The 23,543-nt window shown below is 51.0% G+C and overlaps 1 protein-coding gene and 1 non-coding gene across 3 annotated transcripts in view; both read right to left on the minus strand.

Moving 5' to 3' along the window:
• The window catches only part of NCAPD2 (non-SMC condensin I complex subunit D2), a 29,365-nt gene that overhangs the window by 325 nt on the left and 5,497 nt on the right, over nt 1-23,543 (minus strand). The window contains exons 3-31 of one of the 2 annotated variants that reach the window (XM_062194743.1): nt 20,540-20,615; nt 19,862-19,920; nt 19,199-19,380; nt 18,761-18,903; nt 17,368-17,495; nt 17,174-17,297; nt 16,846-16,993; nt 13,236-13,433; nt 12,803-12,937; nt 12,621-12,708; nt 12,361-12,535; nt 8,504-8,628; nt 7,932-8,162; nt 7,483-7,657; nt 7,147-7,231; nt 5,233-5,366; nt 4,834-4,966; nt 4,654-4,738; nt 4,405-4,572; nt 4,002-4,174; nt 3,280-3,391; nt 3,075-3,198; nt 2,840-2,995; nt 2,372-2,549; nt 2,193-2,287; nt 1,743-1,823; nt 1,450-1,633; nt 411-537; nt 174-317 (exon numbers count right to left, since the gene is read on the minus strand). In XM_062194743.1, coding sequence (XP_062050727.1) covers nt 174-317; nt 411-537; nt 1,450-1,633; nt 1,743-1,823; nt 2,193-2,287; nt 2,372-2,549; nt 2,840-2,995; nt 3,075-3,198; nt 3,280-3,391; nt 4,002-4,174; nt 4,405-4,572; nt 4,654-4,738; nt 4,834-4,966; nt 5,233-5,366; nt 7,147-7,231; nt 7,483-7,657; nt 7,932-8,162; nt 8,504-8,628; nt 12,361-12,535; nt 12,621-12,708; nt 12,803-12,937; nt 13,236-13,433; nt 16,846-16,993; nt 17,174-17,297; nt 17,368-17,495; nt 18,761-18,903; nt 19,199-19,380; nt 19,862-19,920; nt 20,540-20,615 — 3,966 coding nt within the window. Of the gene's footprint in view, nt 1-173; nt 318-410; nt 538-1,449; nt 1,634-1,742; nt 1,824-2,192; nt 2,288-2,371; nt 2,550-2,839; nt 2,996-3,074; nt 3,199-3,279; nt 3,392-4,001; nt 4,175-4,404; nt 4,573-4,653; nt 4,739-4,833; nt 4,967-5,232; nt 5,367-7,146; nt 7,232-7,482; nt 7,658-7,931; nt 8,163-8,503; nt 8,629-12,360; nt 12,542-12,620; nt 12,709-12,802; nt 12,938-13,235; nt 13,434-16,845; nt 16,994-17,173; nt 17,298-17,367; nt 17,496-18,760; nt 18,904-19,198; nt 19,381-19,861; nt 19,921-20,539; nt 20,616-23,543 lie in introns of both variants that reach the window. The other variant, XM_062194742.1, reaches the window with a different exon arrangement.
• Nucleotides 19,457-19,788, minus strand: LOC133762676 (small nucleolar RNA U85). The gene has a single exon (XR_009866342.1). It is a non-coding gene; the product is annotated as a small nucleolar RNA U85 (small nucleolar RNA).

Consider the following 23,543-nt stretch of genomic DNA (forward strand, 5'->3'; position numbering starts at 1 on the left):
AATCAGAGGAAGAAAACGCTGAGTCACAGACATGGAAAAATAAGGCAGAGAACAGATGGAAGCTTCGGACCACACTACGGAACTCAAGCCCCCACCGTCCAGGGAGGGTGGCAGTCGGGCGGGTCTGCACTCAGCAGGACCAGCCGCCCCCAGGGCCACACGGAGTGCCCTACCGTCCTCGCTGGACTCGTCGCTGGAGAAGACGATTTGGGGTTTCTTTTTGAAAGCTCGCTGCTGGGTGTGTGGCTGGCGACGGGTGGGCCGGCGGGCCGCAGGTGTGGCGAAGTCACTGTCTGAGGCTGCCTGGTGCCTGGGGGCTGGAAGGGGCAAGGAGCCGGGTTCAGACAGGGGACCGGGCACTGCGGCCTGAGGGGCGGTCCTGGCGGTGGCACCCGGGCTGCCCACCATACCTGGGGCTGGCTTCTTGGCTGACGGGGCTCTCTGGCTACCCCCTTGGCCCGTCTCAAGCTCCTCTACTCCGTCCAAGCCTCTGGTGTGACAGGCCCGAAGCTTCTGCTCAAATTCATCTATCATGGCCTGGAGGGAAAAGGAGATTAGGAGCAGGCCTGGAGACAGTTACAGGGCCATGAAAGACATGGTAGGAACTTCACTGCCTAATACTGAGTGGGAAAGGCCCTCCGAGAGGGCTACCCGCACACTGAAGGATCCTAACCGGATCCCGCTGTGAAAAGCAAAACCCCGGATGCGCTGGGACAGGGAGGGCAGGCAGGCTCAGTCCTCTGTGACGCGGTCACAAGGGCACGTGTCATGTGGAGTGCGCTGCGGTGCAATGATGGCCTGGGGGCTGCGTACCCACACAGGTTCTGCAGCCGTAATGGGGCGGTGAGGCTGGGAGCTAGCCAGGGGTACACGGCATTTCTATACTCTGGCTCAATTTTGCTTTCAACTGCTTTCAAAAACAAAATCTGTCTTTTTTTTTTTTTTTGACAGGCAGAGTGGACAGTGAGAGAGAGAGAGAATGAGAGAAAGGTCTTCCTTTTTGCAGTTGGTTCACCCTCCAATGGCCGCTGCGGCCAGCGCATCTCGCTGATCCGAAGCCAGGAGCCAGGTGCTTCTCCTGGTCTCCCATGGGGTGCAGGGCCCAAGCACTTGGGCCATCCTCCACTGCCTTCCTGGGCCGTAGCAGAGAGCTGGCCTGGAAGAGGGGCAACCGGGACAGAATCTGGCACCCTAACCGGGACAAGAACCCGGTGTGCCAGCGTCGCAGGGCGGAGGATTAGCCTGTTGAGCCACAGCGCCGGCCCAAAATCTGTCTTTAAAAGAAAAGAAGCAGGAACCAGAGACAGGACGATGGGGCGTGAGGCCGCTCTGGGAACTGACAGGTGCAGCAGTCGGGCACCACAGAGCCTCCGCTGCAGCTGGGGGAGCGGACCCTGCGAAGCAGCACTGGGACAGTGGCGCCCGGGCACACATCCCCGGCCTGCGCACCTTGCTTTCGGGCTTGGCCCCGCGCCGCAGCTTGCCCACGACCGACAAGAAGGCGCTGAAGACGGACTCATCTGACAGTTTGTCTCCAAAGCAGTCAAAGCTGTCCAGCATCTTGCGGAGGCCTCGCTCCGTGAGGGGCAGCTGTGCCACGCAGTAGGCCAGGTCCCGGTGCTGCCGCTCGGTTCTGCACGTGGGAAGGGCAGTGTGGGGAGAGTGAGACTGGGAGGTGACAGCTCTGCCCTCCCCCGCTGTCCCTTGCAGCTCCGGGGATGCCACAGGGCGCCTCTGTGTACCGGGCGGTGCGGAAGCGCTGGCACAGCTTCTCCACCAAGCTCTCGGTCTGCTTGTCCTTGGTGATGTAGGAGAGCAGCTGCCTGCGGGAAAGGGAGGGGAGGGTGTTCGATGCCAGCCAAGACCAACCCCGGCCCCGCCCAGCACCACTTTCCCGCTCACACCCTTGCCCCTTTAGGGCAGTGACTGGGCTGTGACCCTGGCCCGCCTCACTGCTCCTCTCGCCCTCACCCTGTATCAGACGGGCGCGCCCACCCCTGCGGAAATGCAGGTGCACAGGAAGTCCGCCAGTCACCTCCCTCCACCTGAGCAACTGTCTTGGTGCATTCTCCAGAACGCCCTGATCCCCAGAGGGCACAGAGAGGTCAAGCGAGAGCTGAAGGCTGCGCAGCTACAGAGCAGGCAGCGGGCCGTGCTCTACGTGAGGAAGGTGCCCCGGGCCTGGAACCTACTTCATGATGGTGCGGAAAGGCTCCTCCTCCACCCCAGCCTCGGGGTCGGACAGGCGGCTGATGATGTCCGGGAGCAGGTTGTAGACAGCGTTGCCCTGTGAGGGAGAGTCATGCTGAAGCGGTGCAGTGACCTACATACTCCCTGTGCAGCGAGCCCAGGCCACCTCGCGGCCGCGTACCTTGTGCGAAAGCTCATTGAAGAAGTTCTTGGCCAGGGCAGCGATCTGAGGCTCGGGGTCGATGAGCAGCACAGCCATCTCGCTCACCTGCCCCTTCACCTTCACCATGTCCTTTAGGATCAGGTGGGTCATCACCAGCCCTGCTGTCTTGCGCACTTGGGGAGCTGGGTCTCGGAGACTAGGAATGAAATCTCAAGTCACTGGAGCCGAGCCCTCTGGGTTACACTGTAATATTGGTAGGGAAGGCCCTGGCAGGAACCTGTTACCTCACAGCATGCCATTCTAGAAGCACTTAGAAAGCTGCCTAGAGTTGAAAGCCAGACAGGAGCTTTAATAATCCCTTTAGGGTCAAGTAGCAAGCAGATGTTCTAGGTCACACTAGTCTAGGGAGAGAGTCTTAGCGATTCCCACACCAGCTCCAGACTGCCAGAGCTCGGAGGCCACTGGGGCGGCGTCAGGGATCCTTACCGAGCATAGAGGTGCGGGGTCCAGGGGTCCACCAGGTTGGGGAAGCGGATGGCCAGGTCCCCGGTAGCAACCATGAGATTAGACCGCACAGTGGGGAGGGAGGACTTTTCCAGCATGGTGAACAGAAGACGCAGCTGGGAGTCACAGAAAGTGGCACTAGGGGCGAGGAGAGGGCCATCAGGAAGCCCTGTTCTCTCCGTTCCCCTTGAGAAGGCGGGGCCGGCCCACGATCTACCTGATCATGCAGAACTTGCCGAGAGCGAGCGAAGCAGCCGCAGCGAGGTCTGGGTTGCTGTAGAGGCCTGGGTTGTTGCAGACTTTGAGCAGCAGCGGGACGAAGGCAGCCAGCACTTGTTTGCCTGTTGGGAGCACAACTCGAGGTTCAGGGCAGGTTACCTCCCTGGTGGGGCTGGGCTGTGTCCACCCGCCACTTCCCTCACCATCCAACAGTTCCATCTCGCAGACGCTGCGGACGAGCTCCGCCTCTGTGTCATCAGCGGTAGCCCCGACCAGTCCGAGCTCCTCCTCCATGGCGGTCTCAGAGCCTGCGTTCTGAAAGGGGATCACGGCTGATCACAGTTTTGCTTTCAGCCTGATACTCCATTTTGCATGAGCACATCTGAGGTGAGGCGAGTTCTGCCAAGCCATTCAGACTTGTGTGAAGAGAAAGGACTCTTGAATCAAACAGGCAAAGAGCTAGGTCCCCTATATGTGTTTTTAGGTTGCCACAGTGTTTCTATATCTCTTCATTCAGCCTCACAAAAGAATGTGCTGCAAATGACCAACAGAAGGACTGTGCCAGACAAGGGCTCGAGGTCCCAAGGCTCTGTCACATCTGTCTGCAAGACAGCTGGCTCTGAGGTGAGGATGAGCGGTTCCATCAGGTGCCAGGCCGGCAGCACGGGCAGGGAAGGGGGCCGGGTGTGAGCATGTTCCAACAAACGCTGCTGCCGTCAGACCCCCTTACACGGGGGTCTCTAACACCCTAAGACTGTTCCCGCTTTGTGCACACTGACTTTCCCAGGACAGCAGCAACAGAGACCGAGCATCCCGCCACTGGAGGGACGCACAGCTCCCCCGAAGGAGACGTCCTGTCCTGAGGCCGCGGGAAGCCATGGGGAAATGCTTCGGGAGTAAGCCCAGCTGCCCGCGCTTCGTTCACCTTCTCCTTTGGCTCCTTGGTCTTGTGCTCCTGTTCCTCCCGGAGAACTCGCCGCCGACAGAGCTCTCCGCTCACTGCCTGTTCCAAGTGTACCAGCTGCTGCAGAGCCACGTCCCCCGCCAGGGACAGCAGATTCATCAACAGGAAAGTGGGGAGCATTGGGACGGCCTCCTCTGGAGCAAAGACATAACCAAGTCCCCTCCAGCCTGAACCTGGTCTTTACTGATTGTCTGCTTGCTCAAACCCGTGAAGAAGAGGTGCGGGGGTGGGGGTGGGGCTGGGGGTGGAGGGGACCTGGCCCAGCTTCTGCCAGTGTGGGCTCTGGTGGCAGTGGCTTCTGGCCCTGCAGAACAGCAGAAGCTGGCTGCCCCCTGCTGGGCCCTCCGCGCCTCTGCTCACTTACTCTGGCTCTCCTGGGATGGGCTCTTCTCCTCCAGCTTCTCCAGGGCCTGCTTCGCACAGCCCTGCAAGATCCGGGCACAGATCACCTCGGGGCCCTCGGCCAGTTGGTAAATGAGGGCCACTGCCACCTCTTTGAATGGGATCCAGAGTGGGTCTGGGTGCACAAAGCCTGCAGAGAGGAGGGGGAAGCTGTTCACTGCACTGCAGACAAGGGGCCTAGTTCTGCCCAGCACCCTTCCCGCTGGCCCACCTTTCGTGACCAAGTCCTGCAGTCGCTCAAATAACCTATGTTCCTGAGGCAGCCGGAAGGGAGGCTGACGCTTGCCCAGAGAAGGCTGAGGGAAACAAGAGAGATACAAAGTGGCTGCGTGCAGAGGGCGAGTGGGAGATCTGGGCTCAGCTCCCTCTGGACGCTGCCACCCCTGCATACCTTCCTCCTGTCAGAGATGTTGGCAATGGCATGGCACACCTGCTGAGCCAGCCTGTAGTCCTGCGGGGCCTTCTCCTCCAGCCCGAGGCTCACCAGCGTGTCCAAATTGCTTCCCACAATTTCTGGTTTTCCCCTGGGGGAAGGAAACCACAGAGTTAAAGGCAGCCCTGGACAGGGCTATGTGGGGGACACAAGGCCGATGGGAGTACATGCCAGCCCCCAACACAGGGCAGCCCTGGGGTCCCTTTTGCTCTACTGAATGCCACTGTTCCCACCAGGCAGGGGGCCGCTCCTCTCCTTGTTTGCTTTCCCGTTTAGGGAGCAGGGCTCGCCGGCCTGCCTGCTGTCACTGCAGGCGGAGGAACTGTCTGCCCGACTGCCTGCGGACCTGGGCCTTACCGTGCCAGCATGCCGAGCAGCATGACAGAGCAGCAACGCTCCAGGGACGAGCAGGGGGCCTTCTCGGTGGCTCGCTCCCATAGCAGCTGGATCACTGCTGGCTTCAGCTCATCTTTCTGCACGAACTCACGAAGCTGGAAGAGAAAAGAGAAAAGATTCAGGCCAAAACTTCACAATTCCCTTTTCTCGCTCCACGTCTCTGAGGACACCACTGATGATCTGAAGTGGGGGCAAGCAATACTTAGGAAGGGGAGAGCAAGGAGGCCTGAGGAGGAGGTACTTCCGGTCTCTACATTTTTACTCTTGTACTTGGAAAACTGTTTATTCAAGTGACACATCAAAACTGACTGTTATGAGTTCCAGGTGGGTCCTGACTACATTCTAGAGATTTCTAGGTTTTTCTGCTGTTACTACAAGCTCAAATTGTCTAAAATGAAGCCAACATCCTTTTTTGCCTTTACATGTTACCAACAGTACCAACACTCTGCTAGTTACATATGCTTACAATCTCAGTCACCCAATTTTTTTTTTAAGTCTACTGGTTCAATCCCCCGATGTCTGCAACAGCTAGGGCTGGAGCGGGCCAAACACTGCTGCTTCCAGGGTGCACATTAGCAGAAAGCTGGCCTGGAAGTGGGGGCAGGATCGCACTCCTGGCGTTCCAACATGGGACGCAGGTATCTGAGGCACAGCCTAACCTGCTGCAAACAATGCCTACCCAGTCACCTCATTTTTTAGGAGTCAGTCATTTATTCCTATTTTGCCTTTAAAATTTGTCTTCTTTGAAGTCCAACTCTGCATGATGCCTCCTGCCCCTGCCCCTGCACGGCTACGGCAGCCCCCTTCCTGCCCTGTCCTCAGCCTTCTCTGAGCAGCCGGGATGCTGTTGCAGATACGTTTCTCCCCGCCACACGCCCGCTGCTCACGGATCTGAAATAGCTCCCCTTGCCCTGTCGTAGGGGCTCCTGACCAGGAGCCGGCCCATGAGCCCCCACCCAGGCTCCTGCCTCACCCCAGCGAGGAGGAAAGGGTGGCAGGTGGTACTGCTCCTCCAAGGACACTGTGCGAGCCAGCACCTCCTCCACTTCTGTCCCCACAGCACAAACGCTCCAGAGCAAGTTGGCCTTGCTAAAGTGCTGGGCCCGCTGGCTAACAAAGTCGAAATCCTGGACTCCTGAGGGGATCCAGGGACCTCACAGTTCAGCTCCAACTCACATTCTGAACTTTATCGTCTCTTCTACCTAAGGATTTTGAGCCGCAAACAAAGCATTTTCCTTGAGCTTACAGTAAGTAAGGGCCATGCTCTTGCTTCGGTTCTGTTTGCAGTGTTCTTCCTCCTGTCTTTCCCCCAGGGAAGTCCTTCCACCTTCAGGAGACTTCCCGTGGCCATGCCACCTCCAGCCTTCTCCCTCCCGCTCCGCACTCCTGAGGACAGCACAGAAGCTGAAGGTTGTCTGGAGTTCTTGCCTGACTCTGGGTGTCAAACTTCAGCCAGCAGGACCTCATGGGGTTGTTAGGAGAACAAGTTAATATGAGCAAAGTGCTCACAACAGTGCTTGGGCTGGCTGTCTGGTGCAATGGTTAAGACACCCGTTGGGCTTCGTCCACTGTCTCTCTGCCTTTCACAAAATAAACATTCTAAAATCTACTTTAGAAAACCACAACAGTGCCTGGCTTTCCATACCTTGTAAATGGTGTTACTGGTGTCTAATTATCATTGTCACACTCATTAGTTGTGCTACTCAATTCTGTCACTTACTTATCCACCTGTTGCTCTGCTTTAAAAATGTTTTCTGTTTTCTGGTTGCCCACTGGACTGGGCACATGGAAACGAGCAGTGCCAGCCTCCTGCAGGGCTGACTAGAGCACTCCTCACTAACACCTGCTGAATAAAGAAACAGTGAGAAGACTTACGATTTCCTCAAGACACTGAATGGTCCCAACTGAGGCATCCACTAGCAGCAAGGAGAGATTCTGAATCAAAGCCTGGGCCTTGGCTCTGAGGGGAACAGAAGAGATGCGGGCGTTAAGATGGACTAGCTGAGGCTGGCAAACAGGCTGTCGGGGCTCTCCCACCATCGCATCAGACCACTGCTCAGGCTGGTCTTCACTGGACACGCTGCCCCAGTCTGACCCCGGTGTGGATCTGCCTATGGATCGGCACCCTCCCCCATTCCCTTAGGGACTAGAAGGTCCTATGTGAGAAGCGGAGCTCAGCGGAGTCAGCAGAGGTGAAAGTCCTCCACGCACCTGGCCGAGTCCCCTTTGGTGTTGAGGTAGAGCTGGCGGTAGGCGTTAAGCACAGCTTCCCGGACACCAGGCTCCTTAGACCAGATGAGAGGCAGCATGCGGCGCACCCCAAACAGGGCCTGGGGTACCCCAAATTGGAACACCATCACAAAAAATTCAATCACCTCCTGTACCACTGAGAGGACAGACACAAATGTCACCCATCTACTTGGCAAAACGCTCCTAATACCTAAAGAAAGAATATGTCATTTGCCTGAGAAGCTGACTTCCTGCTACACCTCATTATGAAGCACTCTGTGTGTTACAATAATCAATCAACAAGGGGCTTTACAAAGCAAACAGAAGTATCCTCGCTTTCTAAAGAAGCAGTCAGATTATCATTAAAATGTGGACAAGACTAGGGCTCCAACCCCAGGACCCAGTCCCCATAGAAAGTGGCTCCAGCATACCTGTGGTTGTGTTTTCGTACATCATCTTGCTAATGATGCTGATGGCCTCTGTAATTTTGCGAGAGAAGCTGTAGGCGTCCTGCAGGTACTGCACCAGCATCTCCTGCTTCACCAGTTCATCGCTGCCCCGGGCCTCCTCCAGCTCTGACGCACTGGGCTTGTCTGTACCGACAGGCTGCCCCGGGCCCGTGTTCTCTGCCTGGGGATTCTTCTTCGTGGAAACTGCTGGGCCTGGGAGTTACACAAGGACAGGGTGGTTTTTGTTCAAGGGTAATGGGGGAATCCGATAGCTATCAATATCCCTCAATATTTTCTTCCACAATGTGAAGGTACAAAATTAGAACCTACTCTAAAATATTTCTCAAAAAGACCCCCAAGGACCTCTGTAGTCTGGAGAGTTACCCTGTGATTATCAGTCTTAGGTCCTGGGGCTGCTTCCATTCCAAGCAAAAGCAGTGCCAACTGCCTCCAGGCCTCTTTCCGACCAGGTTCTGTCAGCCAGGCCAGCGTCCGGCGTATAAAGTAAATGCTCCATAAACACTACTGTAGATGTTGTTTGAAGAAGGGATTACCTTTGAAGATGGTCGCTAAGAGATTCAGGAACCCGGTCTCCTCCGAATCCTCCGGGTCTACGTGACTGAAGGGCTTGGACTCGGGGAAGTGGCCTGTGGCTTCGCGGGTGAGAATGATGGCCTGTCTGAAAGAATGCCAGCCTGTCACCAACTCGGCCCCCACCACAGTGTCACTGCAGCCTTCTGAAGGGAGCCTCTCATGATTCCATCAAGTCCCTGGACCTATGCCCAAAGAAAAGGAACACTCCTCACGCTTACACAGCTGAGCCGGACACACCAAGGGGTGGGACTCCACACACTCCCTTAAGACGCCCTTGGCCCATGTCAGAGTGCCTGGGTTGACTCCAAGCTCCTGAGTGCAGATCCTGAGAGGCAGGTGATGGCCCAAGTACTGTCACTGCGTGTGGAGACCTGGATTGGGTGCCTGGCTCCCGATCAGCCCAACCCTGGCAGACGCAGGCCACTGGGTGAGTGAACCAGTGGATGGGAGTTCTCTTTCTCAAATTGAAACAAACAAATAAATGAAAACACTTGATCGAGGCCTTCAATGTCTGGCATGAAGTTGGAGGCAGGAGCTGGAGGCAGGAACTAAACCCAGGAACTTCGATACGGGATGCAAGAGTCTCAACTGCCTGGCTAGACACCAGCTCCAGCTTTTACAAGTTTTTTTTTTTTTTTAAGATTTACTTATTTATTTGAAAGGCAAAGTTACAGAGAGGCAGAGGCAGAGGCAGAGAGAGAGAGAGGTCTTTCGTCCGCTGGTTTACTCCCCAGGTGGCCACAACGGCCGGAGCTGGGCCGATCCGAAGCCAGGAGCCAGGAGCTTTTTCCGGGTCTCCCACACAGGTGCAGGGGCCCAAGGACTTGGCCCATCCTCTACTGCTTTCCCAGGCCATAGCAGAGAGCTGGAATGAAGTAGAGCAGCCGGGACTTGAACCGGCGCCCATATGGGATGCCAGTGATACAGGCGGCAGCTTTACCCACTACGCCACAGCGCCGGCCCCTAGTTTTAAAATCACAAAATTACCCATTTAAAAACTTGGCTAGCTGGAAGTTAAGGGGCCAGCACTGTGGTATAGCGGGTTAGGATGCCTTTTGTAATGCCAGCTCCCCACATTGGTACCAGTTCAAGTCCTGGCTGCTCTGCTTTTTATCCAGCTCCCTGCTAACGTGCCTGGGAAGCAGTGGAAGATGGCCCAAGTGCTTGGGCCCTTGTACCCATGTGGGAGACTCGGAGGAAGTTCCTGGCTTCATCCTGGCCCAACCTCGGCCACTGTAGCCATTTGGGGAGTCAACCAGTGGATGGAAGATCTCTGTCTCTCCTCTCTCTCTGTAACTCTCTCAAGATTTTTTTTTTTTATTTGACAGGTAGAATTACAGACAGTGAAAGAGAGACAGAGAGAAAGGTCTTCCTTCCGTTGTTCACTCCGCAAATGGCTGCAATGGACAGAGCTGCGCTGATCCGAAGCCAGAAGCCAGGTGCTTCCTCCTGGTCTGCCACGCGGGTGCAGGGGCCCAAGCACCTGGGCCATCCTCCACTGCCCTCCCAGGGCACAGCAGAGAGCCGGACTGGAAGAGGAGCAGCTGGGACTAGAACCGGCGCCCATATGGGATGCTGGCACCACAGGCAGAGGATTAACCTAGTGTGCCACAGTGCCGGCCCCTCTGTAACTCTTTCAAATAAATAAATAAATATTAAAAAGAAGTTAAGAAAAAAAATAAAATTTCAATAGTTGCCTAATGATTGTAAATTCACACAATGGGATTCTATGTAGCCAAAAAAACCCAAGGAAGCTATCTGTGTATATATACATGATTGAGGGGTCGCACTGTGGCACAGCAGGTTAAGCTGCTGCCTGCAAAGCTGGCATCCTATATGGGAACCAGTTTGAGTCCTGGTTGTTCCTCTTCTGATGCAGCTCCCTGCTAATAGCCTGGGAAAAGCAGCAGAAGATGGCCCCTGCACCCATGTGCAACTGGCTGTTGCAGTCATCTGGAGAGTGAACCAGTAGATGGAATCTCTCTCTCTCTTTCCCTTTCTCCACAATTCTGCCTTTCAAAAAAAAAAAAAAAAAAAATCTTAAAAAAATTTAATTGAAAAAAGCAAGGTGCCAGGACAATGGATAGAGAATTCTATTACTTGCGCAGAAAGGGGAAAAAGAACATAGGTTTGATTGGCTATCTGTGTGCTAACTTTAGGATAATTCTCAATAAATTCTGCTCCTGGGGCAGGAGTTTGGCATGGTGCTGACATTCCACCCTGGGGTGCCTGGGTTCACCAGTGCCTCCTGAATTCCAGCTTCCTGCTGGTGCTGATGCATATTCTCGGAGGCAGCAGCAATGACTCAGTAGAGCTGGATCCGTGCCACCCCTGTGGGGGACCTGGATTGATTTCTTGGCTCCTGGCTCCGGCTGGACAAGCCAGGGCTGTTGTGGTCATTTGGGGAGTGAACCAGCAGATGAGAACTGTCTTTCAAAAAAAAAAAAAAAAAAAAAAAAGTTTTGTTGTAATGTGTTTAAAACATAGTAACTGGAAGCAAAACAACTCAGCTTTCATAATCTAAAGCCTTAGGTCCAGTTCTACTATTTACCAGCTGTGCGTGTGACAGGCAAGCAACTAACCCAATCTGTTTCCTTATCTGCAAAATGGGCAAGACAACCTGATAACATCAGCTGCCCAAAGTGACACAGACTTAAAGCAAATTATACAACAAGCAGAGGAAAAGCTGCTGGCTGTTAGACCACACATTTTAGTCATTAAGATCTTGTCCCAGCATCTATTGGTAAACATTTCTGAAGGAGGGGGTGAACTCTCTTTTTATTTATTTATTTTGAAAGAGTTAATAAAGAGAAACTGAGGGGAAGAGAGAGATCTTCCATCTGTTGGTTCACTACCCAGATGACTACAACAGGCCAGGAGCTTCATCCCAGGTCTCCCACGTGGGTGCAGGGGCCCAAGCACTTGGGCCATCTTCCACTGCTTTCCCAGGTGCATTAGCAGGGAGCTGGACTGGAAGCAGAGCAGCCGGGACACCAACAGGTGGCCACATGGGATGTCTGCATTGCAGGTGGCAGCCTAATCTACTGTGCCACAATGTGAGTCCTGAACATTTTTAACATGAGAAGAAATCTTCTGCCAGTTGATAGGAGAAAATACTAGAATGCTTGGAGGAAGAAGAAAGCAACAGTTCTAAAACTACAGTGCCTATGCTCTGGCAAAATTCGGAGACACTGGAGAGATAGTAGAGCCAGAGGGTAAACCAGCCTCCCCCTACAACAGCCTAATTTGGTAAGAATTAGGGAAGCAACTATGCCTAAGGTTTAAGGACAGCTCTCACTAAGGGCTCGCTAAACTGCTCTGAAGTTCTAGGCACACAAACTCTGGGAGAGATCCTTTCTCTAAGACCAGGTCTCATACAAGGCTTATTTGAAGACCAAGGTAGTTATATTAAGCAAGTTTGATATTTATTGGCCCACAGAGTTCAAAATTAGGAAGTCATTAGAGATGAGTTAATGGACGTCTTTACTTTTATAGATAGCAAAAGTAAGACCCAGAAAGTTAAGCAAGTTACTCAAGATTACACAAATAGAATTCTATCTACAGGACTTCTTCTTCAAATGAAGGGGACTGATGTTTAATTACAATAAAATACATTTCGTTGTCTGAGTAGTCTTTTAAAACATTCATGGAAGTAGCAAAGCATGCCAATGCCTTGATCAGACCATCACTATATACAAACACCTACTAACACCTGGTCGCAGTATACCTAAGTACAGTTCATGTTAAAGAAATCTTGTGTAAGATTCTCAAAGGCTACCTCTACGCCTAAACACAGAATACTGACTCTTCCACATACTTGTAGCTGGCTTTGGCAAGCAGCTGACGGATGCGTCTCTCCACGTCTTCAGCAGTCTCAGTACTAGCAATTTGCTCAGGAATCTCCTCTTCCTCCTGGGGAGGCTGCAGAAGCTGCTGCAGCGTGGACTTCAGCTCCGGCAGCATGGCTTCCCACTCCTCCGCGGGGTCAAGCTCTGCAGTTGTATGACAGTCTCACGTAAGTCCCTCTCACCAGAGCTGCCGGCTGTGGGGTGAGGACTGCTAGGCGGTAATACTCACGGGCAGCTGCAGCTCGCCTCTGGGCTCTCATCTCTTGTAATTTCTGGGTCTCCTTCTGCAGTGGTCCAGCAAGGTCAGTATCACTAAGCTGTCAAGGTAAAATGAACATCAGAGTCACTAAGTGACCCAATTTCATCCTTCTAGTTAATTCTTTCTCTTTTAGAGAGACCAAGTCTACTTACCTTGCAGGAAAAGGGATTATTGGCCAGAAAACTGGCCAGCAGCTGGATGGCATTTTTGCACACCAGCACTGACTTGTCTGCCAGACGTCCCACAGCTAAGGCCACCACAGCCTGGAAACGGGTCAGGGGCAGAGCCTACAGGAGGAAGGCAGAAAGGGATCAGTTTCCATCTCAGCATCCACGCTGTCCAAGATGACCTGGGAGTATACCCTAAACTGAACTACTTGGTCATTGTAAAGAAGCTTTAGGTGGGACATAAAATAGGTGCAGAATTCTCTCAGTGGTGGGTAAGACACATTACAGTCCTCAAATGGAGCCAGGCATCCTTATTCTTAGTAGAGGAAGACTTACTGCTGGTAGTAAATGAACTCTAGGCTCTTCTTTTGGGGAGACGTTATCTTTGGCTGTACACCTCACACAGAAGCATGCTCACCTTCTGCTGAACGATACGGGTGAACAACTGCAAAACCCGGCTCCGCACAAAGGAGTTGACGTCATGGCCGTGGGCTTGCAAGGTATCCAAGAACTGGTCTCTGGTTTCTCGGGCTGCTTCCTCCAGCTGATCACCATTCAGGACCTGCAGTACCATCTCTGCCATGGCTGCTAGCACAGCATTGCGCATCACGTAATTCTAGGAGTGAGAAATCAGGTAGGTATGAACCTCTGTACTCATTTCCTGAAACTCTTGTGCCCATCCAGGCACAAAGAGAGGGCAAGGCTTTTTTTTTTTTTTTTTTTTTTTTAAGATTTACTTATTTATTTGAAGGGCAGAGTTAACAGAGAGAGAGAGACAGACAGACAGCGAGATCTTCCATCTGCTGGTTCACTTTCCAAATGATCACAAAGGCTTGAGTTGAGCTAGTCCAAAGCCACGAGCCAGGCCCTTCTTCTGGGTCTCCCATATGGGTACAGGGGCCCAAGCACTTGGAGTGTCTTCCACTGCTTTCCCAGGCCATTGGCAGGGAGCTGGATCAGAAATGGAGCAGCTGGGAATTGAACCAGCACCTGTATTGGATGCTGGTGCCGCAGGCAGGAGCTTTACACATAATGCTATGGCGCCACCTTTAGTCAAAGTTAAGCTTGCTTGTGCTCAGCTATGACTTTTTTGGTCAACAGCCTAGGTAATCACGCCTGAGATCACAGCTGAATCCCAGAGACTTGTCAGCTCAGAGGAGAACATAGGGACAAAACAAGAGCTCAAACCAAGTTCCCAAAAGGCTCACCTAGGTAAGCATGGTGGTAACTGAACATGAAATAGCATTCATCCACCAACACGCATTTGGGAAGCATTTACTACTATATTTCAATGAGGTCCTTTTATAAGTTTGTTTAATTTTTTGAAAGGCAGAGAGCAGGGCCGGCACCGTGGTGCAGTGGGTTAATCCTCCACCTGTGGTGCCGGCATCCCATATGGGCACCGGTTCTAGTCCCGGCTGCCCCTCTTCCAATCCAGCTCTCTGCTATGGCCTTGGAAAGCAGTAGAAGATGGCCCAAGTCCTTGGGCCCTTGTACCTGCGTGGGAGACCTGAAAGAAGCTCCTGGCTTCTGGCTTTGGATCGGCGCAGCTCCGGCTGTTGCCACCATCTGGGGAGTGAACCAACGGAAGGAAGACCTCTCTCTGTCTCTCCCTCTCACTGTCTGTAACTCTACCTCTCAAAAAAAAAAAAAAAAAAAAAAAAAAGGCAGAGAGCAGACAGAGAGAAACAGATCTGTCATCTGCTGATTTAATCCCTAAATACCCACAACAGCGGAGGCTGGGCTAGGCTAAAGCCAGGAGCTAGAAACACAATCCAGGTCTCCAGTGTGGGTAGCAGGGACCAAAATACTTGAGCCATCACCTGCTGCCTGCCAGGGTGAACATCAGTAAGAAGATCAACTCAGGAGCAGAGTGAAGACTCAAACAAGGTACACCAATGTGGGAAGTGGGCGTCCCAGGCAGTGTCTTAACTGCTAAGCCAAATGCCTGTTTGCCCCCACCTGAGGTCTTAAAGCCTTAAATTCTTTTTTTTCTTTTTAAAGATTTATGATTTATTTTACTTGAAAGGCAGAGCTAGAGAAAGCGAGAGAGTGAGAGGGAAAGAGATCTTCTATCTGCTGGTTCACTTCCCAAATGACTACAATGGTCAGGGCTGGGGCCAGGCTGAAGTCAAGAACTCCATCTTTTGTCTCCTATAGGGAGACAGGGGTCCGAGTATTTGGGCCATCTTCTGCTGCCTTCCCAGGCATATCAGCAAGGAGCTGGATTGGAAGTAGAGCAGCCACGACTAGAATCGGTGCTCCGATATGAATGCCAGCATTGCAGCCAATAGCTTCAGTTGCTGTGTCACAACCCGGCCCTGTCTTTAATTCTTACTTATAAATATCCTCTTTCCTCCTACACTTTACTGATGGAAACTGAGACAAAGAAAAGCAGAAATCAAGAGCAAGCACTGTGTGGTGTGGCAGGTTAAGCCACTGACTGCAATGCTGGTATTACATATGGGAGTGCCAGGTCAAGTCCCAGCCATTCTGCTGCTGTTGCTGCTTCTTTTTTTAAAAAAGATTTATTATTTATTTGAAAGTCTGAGTTACACAGAGAGAGGAGGAGAGGCAGAGAGAGAGAGAGAGAGAGAGAGGGAGAGAAAGTCCTCCATCCGCTGGTTCATTCGCCTGTTGGCTGCAATGGCCAGAGCTGCGCTGATCTGAAGCCAGAAGCCAGGAGCCAGGAGCCTCCTCCAGGTTTCCCACACAGATGCAGGGGCCCAAGGACTTGGACCATCTTCTATTGCTTTCCCAGGCCATAGCAGAGAGCTGGATCAGAAGTGGAGCAGCCTGGACTCAAACCGGTGCCCATATGGGATGCCGGCTCACAGGTGGCAGGGCTTTATCTGCTACACCACAGTGCCAGCCCCCACTCTGCTTCTGATCCAGCTCCCTGCTAATGTGACTGGGAATGCAATAGATGATGGCCCAAGTCCTTGGGCCCCTGCCATCCATATGGGAGACATGGATGGAGCTCCTGGTTCCTGGCTTTGGCCCGGTCCAGACCTGGCTGTTGTGATCATTTGGGGAAATGAACCAGCAGATGTAAGACTTCTCTTTCTCTTGCCTTCTCTCTCTGTTGCACTACCTTTTAAATAAATAATAAGTAAAGCTTAAAAAAAAAAAGCAGAAATCAGCTCCAGAGCATCAAGCAAGTCAAGTCCCTGACAACATCTGGTGGAGAATGGAGTAGAGGGTTCTTGCCAAGCCAAGAGATAGAGAACATGGACTTACAAAGTTAAAGTAAATTAGATAAATGGGGGGATTGTCTTTTCTCCTTGACATTCACCTAGGAGTGCCCAGCATCAGTTAGAGAAGCAGACAGGTCAGCATTCAGGGATGAGAGAATGAGAGAGATGACAAGGGTTGATTGGAGAAAGGACCAGGTTCGGCGAAAGCAGGACAAACCAGATGGTAGGAAGAGGGAAGGAGGGTACTCAGAATCAAAGCCGAGTCACTTTCAACAGACTGAAGCTGTGGAACTGTTATTTCACCCGCTAGACCTGGATAAATCCAGCATGACACTGAAATAAGATTAATAAAGGATCCCTTGTTCAATAAACTGGAACTGTTTCACTGCCCTAGTGATAAGCCCGAACAACGTTGCTTCCTGTGAAAGTCCTCTCATCCTGTTAAGAAACAGCTGGGGCAGGTGTCTGACACAGAGGTTGAGACACTGCTTGGAATGCCTGCATCCCATATCAGAGTGCCTGGGTTCAAGTCCTGGCACAGCCCCGATTCTAGATTCCTGCTAGTGCACACCCTGGAAAGTAGCAGGTGATGGGCCAAGTACTTGGGTCCTTGTCACTCATGGGAACCATGAGGCCCATATGAAGTTCTTGGCCCCTGGCTCAAGCCTGGCTATTGTGGGCATTTGGGGAGTGAACTAATAGATGGGAGATTGAACTCTCTGTCTTCCAAATAAAATTAAAAAGTTAAAATAATATAAAAAGGAAATAGCCTTTCAATAATGGACTTAACGTGTCCAAGAGAACCTCAGCACTTCCAAGCGGTCTACCCACCTCTCCGTCCAGATGATCCAGCAGAATGCACATGCTGGACATCAGGATAGCTGGGACACGTTCTGCAAGTTCTGTCAGGAAGGCTGCAAAGCCCTTTGCCCCTGAAGGATCCCGGCTCAGCTCCTGGGGACATTTCTGTCCAATCTCTCTACGAAACGAAGGAAACACAGCTGCAGCAACACAGCTCAGAGATTCAGCTCCTTCAAGGGAAGGTAAGAATCGGGTCTAATGTCTGACGGAATCTGCTGCTGCAGGAACGTAATTCCTATCTTTCTTTATCCCTCCCTGAGGAAATGGGAATTAGGAACTCTGAGGAAGGAAGAATCACCTTACAATCTCTCCCACTATGCTCTTCATTCCATACTCTGTCGCCCACAGACTCACAGCCGCCACCAGCACAGGTGCCAGGTGTTCAAAGTGCTGCAGCATCTGAATGATCTTCACAGTGGCACCTGCGGATGTACTCGCATGAGAAATAGTGGGCAAAATGCAAAAGGTAGAGCAGGTGGAGGGATAACTTACTGAGCATGTGGTTATAACGTGTCAGGGCCACACCAAGCAGGTGTGTTATGGCTTCCCGTGTGGGCCGGTTCTTCTGGTGATTGATGGTGGGGTTCTCCAGAAGGCGATAGCAACAGCCAGTAACCAAACTGAGAAATGCAGAAAATAGACAAGCAGATCAGCTGTCTGGATTCATTCCTATCAGGGGCTCTGTTCAATTACTAAAGCCCCCAAAGTTGGTGTCTGCTCATTTTCACCCTTCAAGCGCCTTCTGTATCAAGTTGCTTTGCTGATCCCAGCTGGGTACGTTCCTGCCTTCAAGATCAGCAGCACTGTAGAACAGTAGGTAAAGCTGCCACCTGCAATGCTGGCATCCCCTATGAGCACTCGCTCATGTCCTGGCTGCTCTACTTCCTATCCAGCCAGGCTAAGTCCCAGCCACTCTGCTTCTGATGCAGCTCCCTACTAATGGCCTGGGAAAGCAGACGATTGGAGATGGAACAGCCGGGGCATGAACTGGCACCCATATGGGATGTTGGTGCAGCAGCTGGAGGCTTTACTGGCTACACCATATCAGCCCCACAAATAATTAAATCTTTTTTAAAAAATAATAAAATCACAACACTCTGCCATCAAATTACCCATCTCGCTCTTCTTTGTTTCATAGCAATAAACCATAAAACATCTATCTATCTATCTATCTATCTTACTTGTTTTTAAAATTTGTCTTCTTCTTTTTTTTATTATTATTATTATTATTTTTTTTTTGACAGGCAGAGTGGACAGTAGAGGGAGACAGAGAGAAAGGTCTTCCTTTTTTGCTGTTGGTTCACCCTCCAATGGCCGCCGCGGTAGGTGCGCTGCGGCCGGCGCACCGCGCCGTTCCGATGGCAGGAGCCAGGTGCCTATCCTGGTCTCCCATGGGGGTGCAGGGCCCAAGGACTTGGGCCATCCTCCACTGCACTCCTGGCCACAGCAGAGAGCTGGCCTGGAAGAGGGGCAACCGGGAGAGAATCTGGTGCCCCGACCGGGACTAGAACCCGGTGTGCCGGCGCCGCAAGGTGGAGGATTAGCCTGTTAAGCCACGGCGCCGGCTTAAAATTTGTCTTCTATTGTGTACTATAAACTCCAGGGTCGGGGGACAAGAACATTTGTTTCCAGAGCCAATAACAATGGCAGGCACACACCGAGGAGATTCTCTGTAAATACTGTCTCATGAATAAATGGGCATTAGAGATGAGAGATTCACATTTGTCTCTAACACTCTGTTATCTACTTTCCAGTAATCCCATGCTACGATTGTACTAGCATGTATTACAAGCAGAACCGAGACGTAAAGTGAAGTATTTAAGAGGCATTTCTAGCAGCAGAGCCCTCATGGCTCTGGCTTCGCTGTACCCATCCTAACTCCTACCTGACAAACTCCTCTTCAATGATTGAGTGGTTCCATAGGTGACGAATATCTAATTGGAGCAGCTGCGTTAAAAGCTGAAGAATTGGTTGTCTCTCTTCCTCCCAATCAAAACCATGCGTTGCCTTGTTCCGGGCTTTCTTACCCTAAAAGGAGCATATATACACACTTAGGAAAAAAATAAAGAAACAAAGAGGGCCAAACTCTGCTGGTCTGAGTGCCCTAACTATCCAGTATCAAGATAAGGTAGAAAGTAACATAGGAGAAGGAGAAGGATCACAGGTACTACTTATCAGGAAAGGAAATGTGAGGATATGTTTGAGTCCTTCTCCTAAATCCTAAGAGGGTAAACATATTTTCAGAATCATTGGATTCTCTTCTTTACTCTCAATTCCCCTTTCCCCTAGACCTCATATGAAGTAAGCCAGGACTCTAAATTACCTTCCCACCAAGGTCCAGGTCCATGTGGTTTGTCTGGCTGGCCATGGTCTCGAAAGATTCCAGGAGGCGTATGAGAACATAGCAGTTCATCTTCAGAGCATTTAGATGGGCATTTCTATCTGATACACTCAAAGTTGCATCATCCAAGATGGCTGGAAGCTCCTGGGAGTGGCGGGACACCACTGTGAGGGGAGAATCTGGGAGTCAGTTTCATTTGCTTTCTTCATGTATTCCAACTTCACGAAACCCAGCACTTGCAGCCATCAGATTACCAAAGATCTGTGTTTCATCTCTCAGTGGCCGTGATACAAGCTAAGTCCTTTGGGACCTCTGACTCCTGATAACCCGAACGTGCCCTGTTCCTGCTCTCTCACTCCAGCTACCACAATTCTCTCTGGCAACTGGAAGATTGACCTCTATTCAAGAGAGCCAGCTCAAAAGTAGGAAACAGTAGTTTGTGTTGGTCTGCCCTTACAGCGAACGCACACTACTCTGTATCGCCCACCAAGATTACAGACCCTAAGATGTCAAAAGTCCCAGGGCTTAGCCTGACCAACTGAATCACAACAGCCTTGATATCATCATGTGGCTGACAAAATGGAGGAAATAATAAATGCAAACTACAGAAACCTTCCGCCTCCCCACCCTCTGACCCATAAACACCTTTCATCAGGAATTCCAGAGTATCTTCCTTGAGGCCAGGATCTATACTTCGAAAGTGACTACAAGGGAAACAAAGTGCGAGGGTGAGACAGGAACCTGCAGAGACATTGTAATAGTTCAGATCGAACCTGAGGAATCCTACATTTGACAACACATGGGAAATTGCTCAACAGAATACATACAGCAGCAAATTGGGCAAATGCTGATCAGTAGAGATGTGCACCCACGACCATTTATCAGTGCACTTAGAATTTGGAATTTCAGGCCGGCGCCGCGGCTCACTAGGCTAATCCTCCGCCTTGCGGCGCCGGCACACCGGGTTCTAGTCCCGGTCGGGGCACCGATCCTGTCCCGGTTGCCCCCCTTCCAGGCCAGCTCTCTGCTGTGGCTAGGGAGTGCAGTAGAGGATGGCCCAAGTCCTTGGGTCCTGCACCCCATGGGAGACCAGGAGAAGCACCTGGCTCCTGCCATCGGAACAGCGCGGTGCGCTGGCCGCAGCGCGCTACCGCGGCGGCCATTGGAGGGTGAACCAACGGCAAAAGGAAGACCTTTCTCTCTGTCTCTCTCTCTCACTGTCCACTCTGCCTGTCAAAAAAAAAAAAAAGAATTTGGAATTTCAGGACTAGCATACAAGGTCAGGGCAATAGCCACCATGCGCCAGCTGGGTATTTTACTTACTGTAAAATGCTGTAGATGGTATCAAAGTGCTGCAGGATAGCCAGGGGCCCCTGAGCTCGGAAGGCAGCTTGAAATGCTATAAAGGATCAAAGAAACTGGTCAATATGGAAGGGAAAAGAGACCTTTTTGGTAAATTCTATTCATGGCATAAAACCAGGCTTATTGCTTTAATTGCTAGAATCACAAAAGACAGATGGAAAACTTTTCCTTGAAACCTGCAATAATTATGATATATATATTTCACAATTAAAACCCCAGTTGAGTTTCCCCACACATCTAAGCTAGATCCAGCAGACACTCTCATGCCTATCTCATGGGAAAATAAACTATGTCTTCATAGTTCTTATGGGACTTGTCCAAGTTATAGCAAACAGAATTTTTTAAATTAACTTTTTATTTTGAAATTACAAAAAAGTGGTAACAGTATAGTTCCTGTACCTTTCACCTAGATACTTTTAAAATTCTATATAACTAGGCCAGCACCATGGCTTAACAGGCTAATCCTCCGCCTTGCGGTGCTGGCACACCGGGTTCTAGTCCCAGTTGGGGCGCCAGATTCTATCCCGGTTACCCCTCTTCCAGGCCAGCTCTCTGCTATGGCCCGGGAAGGCAGTGGAGGATGGCCCAAGTCCTTGGGCCCTGCACCCGCATGGGAGACCAGGCGAGGCACCTGGCTCCTGGCTTCGGATCAGCGAGATGCGCCGGCCGCAGCAGCCATTGGAAGGTGAACCAACGGCAAAAAGGAAGACCTTTCTCTCTGTCTCTCTCTCTCACTATCCACTCTGCCTGTCAAAAAAAAAAAAAAAAAAAAAAAAAAAATTCTATATAACTATAGTGCAAATATTTATTTCAAATAAAAAAATTAACTTTGGAGCCAGTGCTATGGTATGGCTGGTAAAACCACCGCCTAGAGTGCCAGCATCCCATATGGGCACTGGTTTGAGATCTGGCAGCTCCACTTCCAATCCTTCCCTCTGCTATGGCCTGGGAAGGCAGTGGAGGATGGCCCAAGTCCTTGGGCCCTTGCACCTGCGGGGGAGACCCGGAAGAAGCTCCTGGGTCCTGGCTTCTGATTGGCCCAGTTCCAGCCATTGTGGCCATTTGGGGAATGAACCAGAGGATGGAGGATCTCTCTGCCTCTCTGTAACTCTGACTTTCAAATAAATAAATAAATAAATCTTTTTAAAAATGTTAAACTTAAAAAAATTACCTTCAATTCAGTATTAATAAATCCACCAACCTTATTTATCAGAATTTTTGCCAACTGTCCTACTTATGTCTTTTTTTTTGGTCTACGATCCCTCAAGGCAATAAGTTATTAAGTCTCCTTAGTCTTTTATGACTTTCGTCTTCCATGATTTCTTTTTTAAAAAATATTGGCTAATTGTTTTGTAAAATGTTACTTGGGCTTTTCTGATATTTTCTCATGATTACATTGAGGTTAGACATCTCTGACAAGACTATTGCACTGTTTCCTCTCTCTCTGATCATGACGAGTAATGCTGACCTTTTTATTTACTTTAGAATTTTCATTTTATTTGAAAGGCAGAAAGAGAGAGATCTTTCATCTCTTGGTTCACTCTGAATGCCCACAACATCTAGGGCTAGGCCAGGCTTACTCCAGGAGCTGGGAACTCAATTTGGGCCTCCCATGAGAGTGGCAGGAAGCTGGATCAGAAGTGGAGGAGCTAGGACTTGAAACAGGCACTCTGATATGGGATGCAGGCATCCCAAGCAGCATCTTTTCTTTTTTTAAGATTTATTTATTTATTTGAAAGGCAGAATTACAGAGCGGCAGAAGCAGAGAGAGAGGTCTTTCATCCACTGGTTTACTCTTCAGATGGCTACAATGGCTGGAGCTGGGCAGATCTGAAACAAGGAGCCAGGAGCTTCTTCTTGATCTCCCATGTGGGTGCAGGAGCCCAAGCACTTGAGCCATCTTCCACTGCCAAGCAGCATCTTAATCACTATGTTAAACTCATGCCCTAATGGTGCTTATTTTTAAAAAGAAACAGTTATTTTGGGGCTGGCGCTGTAGCTCACTTGGTTAATCCTCTGCCTGCGGCGCCTGCATCCCATATGGGTGCTGGGTTCTAGTCCTGGTTGCTCCTCTTCCAGTCCTGCTCTCTGCTGTGGCCCAGAAGGGTAGTGGAGGATGGCCCAAGTGCTTGGGGCTCTGCACCCGCATGGGAGACCAGAAAGAAGCACCTGGCTCCTGGCTTCGGATCGGCGTAGTGCCGGCTGTAGTGGCCATTTGGGGAGTGAACCAATGGAAGGAATACCTTTCTCTCACTCTCTCACTGTCTGAAACTCTACCTGTCCAAAACAAAACAAAAAGAGAAATAGTTATCTCATCATCTCTTATCTCTCTCTTTCCCTTTTCTCATTTTTAAAAAATATTTTTATTCATTTATTCGAAAGGCAGAGTTAAAGAGAGAGAGAGAGATCTTCTATCTGCTGGTTCACTCCCTAAATAGCTGCAACAGCTGGAGCTGGGCTGATCTGAAGCCAGAACCAGGAGCTTCTTCCATGTCTCCCATATGGGTGCAAGTGCCCAATCACTTAGGCCATCCTCTGCTGTTTTCCCAGGCACATTAGCAGGGAGCTAGATTAGAAGTGGAGCAGGCGGGACTTGAACTGGCACCCATATGGGCTGCCAGCATCGCAGGTGGCAGCTTAACCTGCTATGCCACAAAACTGGCCTCTGGTATTATTTTTTAAATGTATTTATATTTGAAAGGCAGAGGGTGGGAGAGGGAGACAAAGAGAGATTTTCCATCCTCTAGTCCAGGGTGAACCTAGGAGCCAGGAACTCCATCTGTCTCCCACATGGAAGGCGGGGACTCAACACTCGCGCCATCAATTGCTGCTTCCCAGGTGTACTTGCAGGAAGCTAGAGTGGAAGCAGAGTAGCTAGGACTCTAGCTGGTCCTCCAAAATGGGATACGGGTATCCTGCCCAATACCAGCAGTATTGTGTTGGCCTCTTAAGTAGTTTTCCCGTG

Source organism: Lepus europaeus, chromosome 6 (genome assembly GCF_033115175.1).
Source record: "Lepus europaeus isolate LE1 chromosome 6, mLepTim1.pri, whole genome shotgun sequence".
Lineage (NCBI taxonomy): Eukaryota > Metazoa > Chordata > Mammalia > Lagomorpha > Leporidae > Lepus > Lepus europaeus.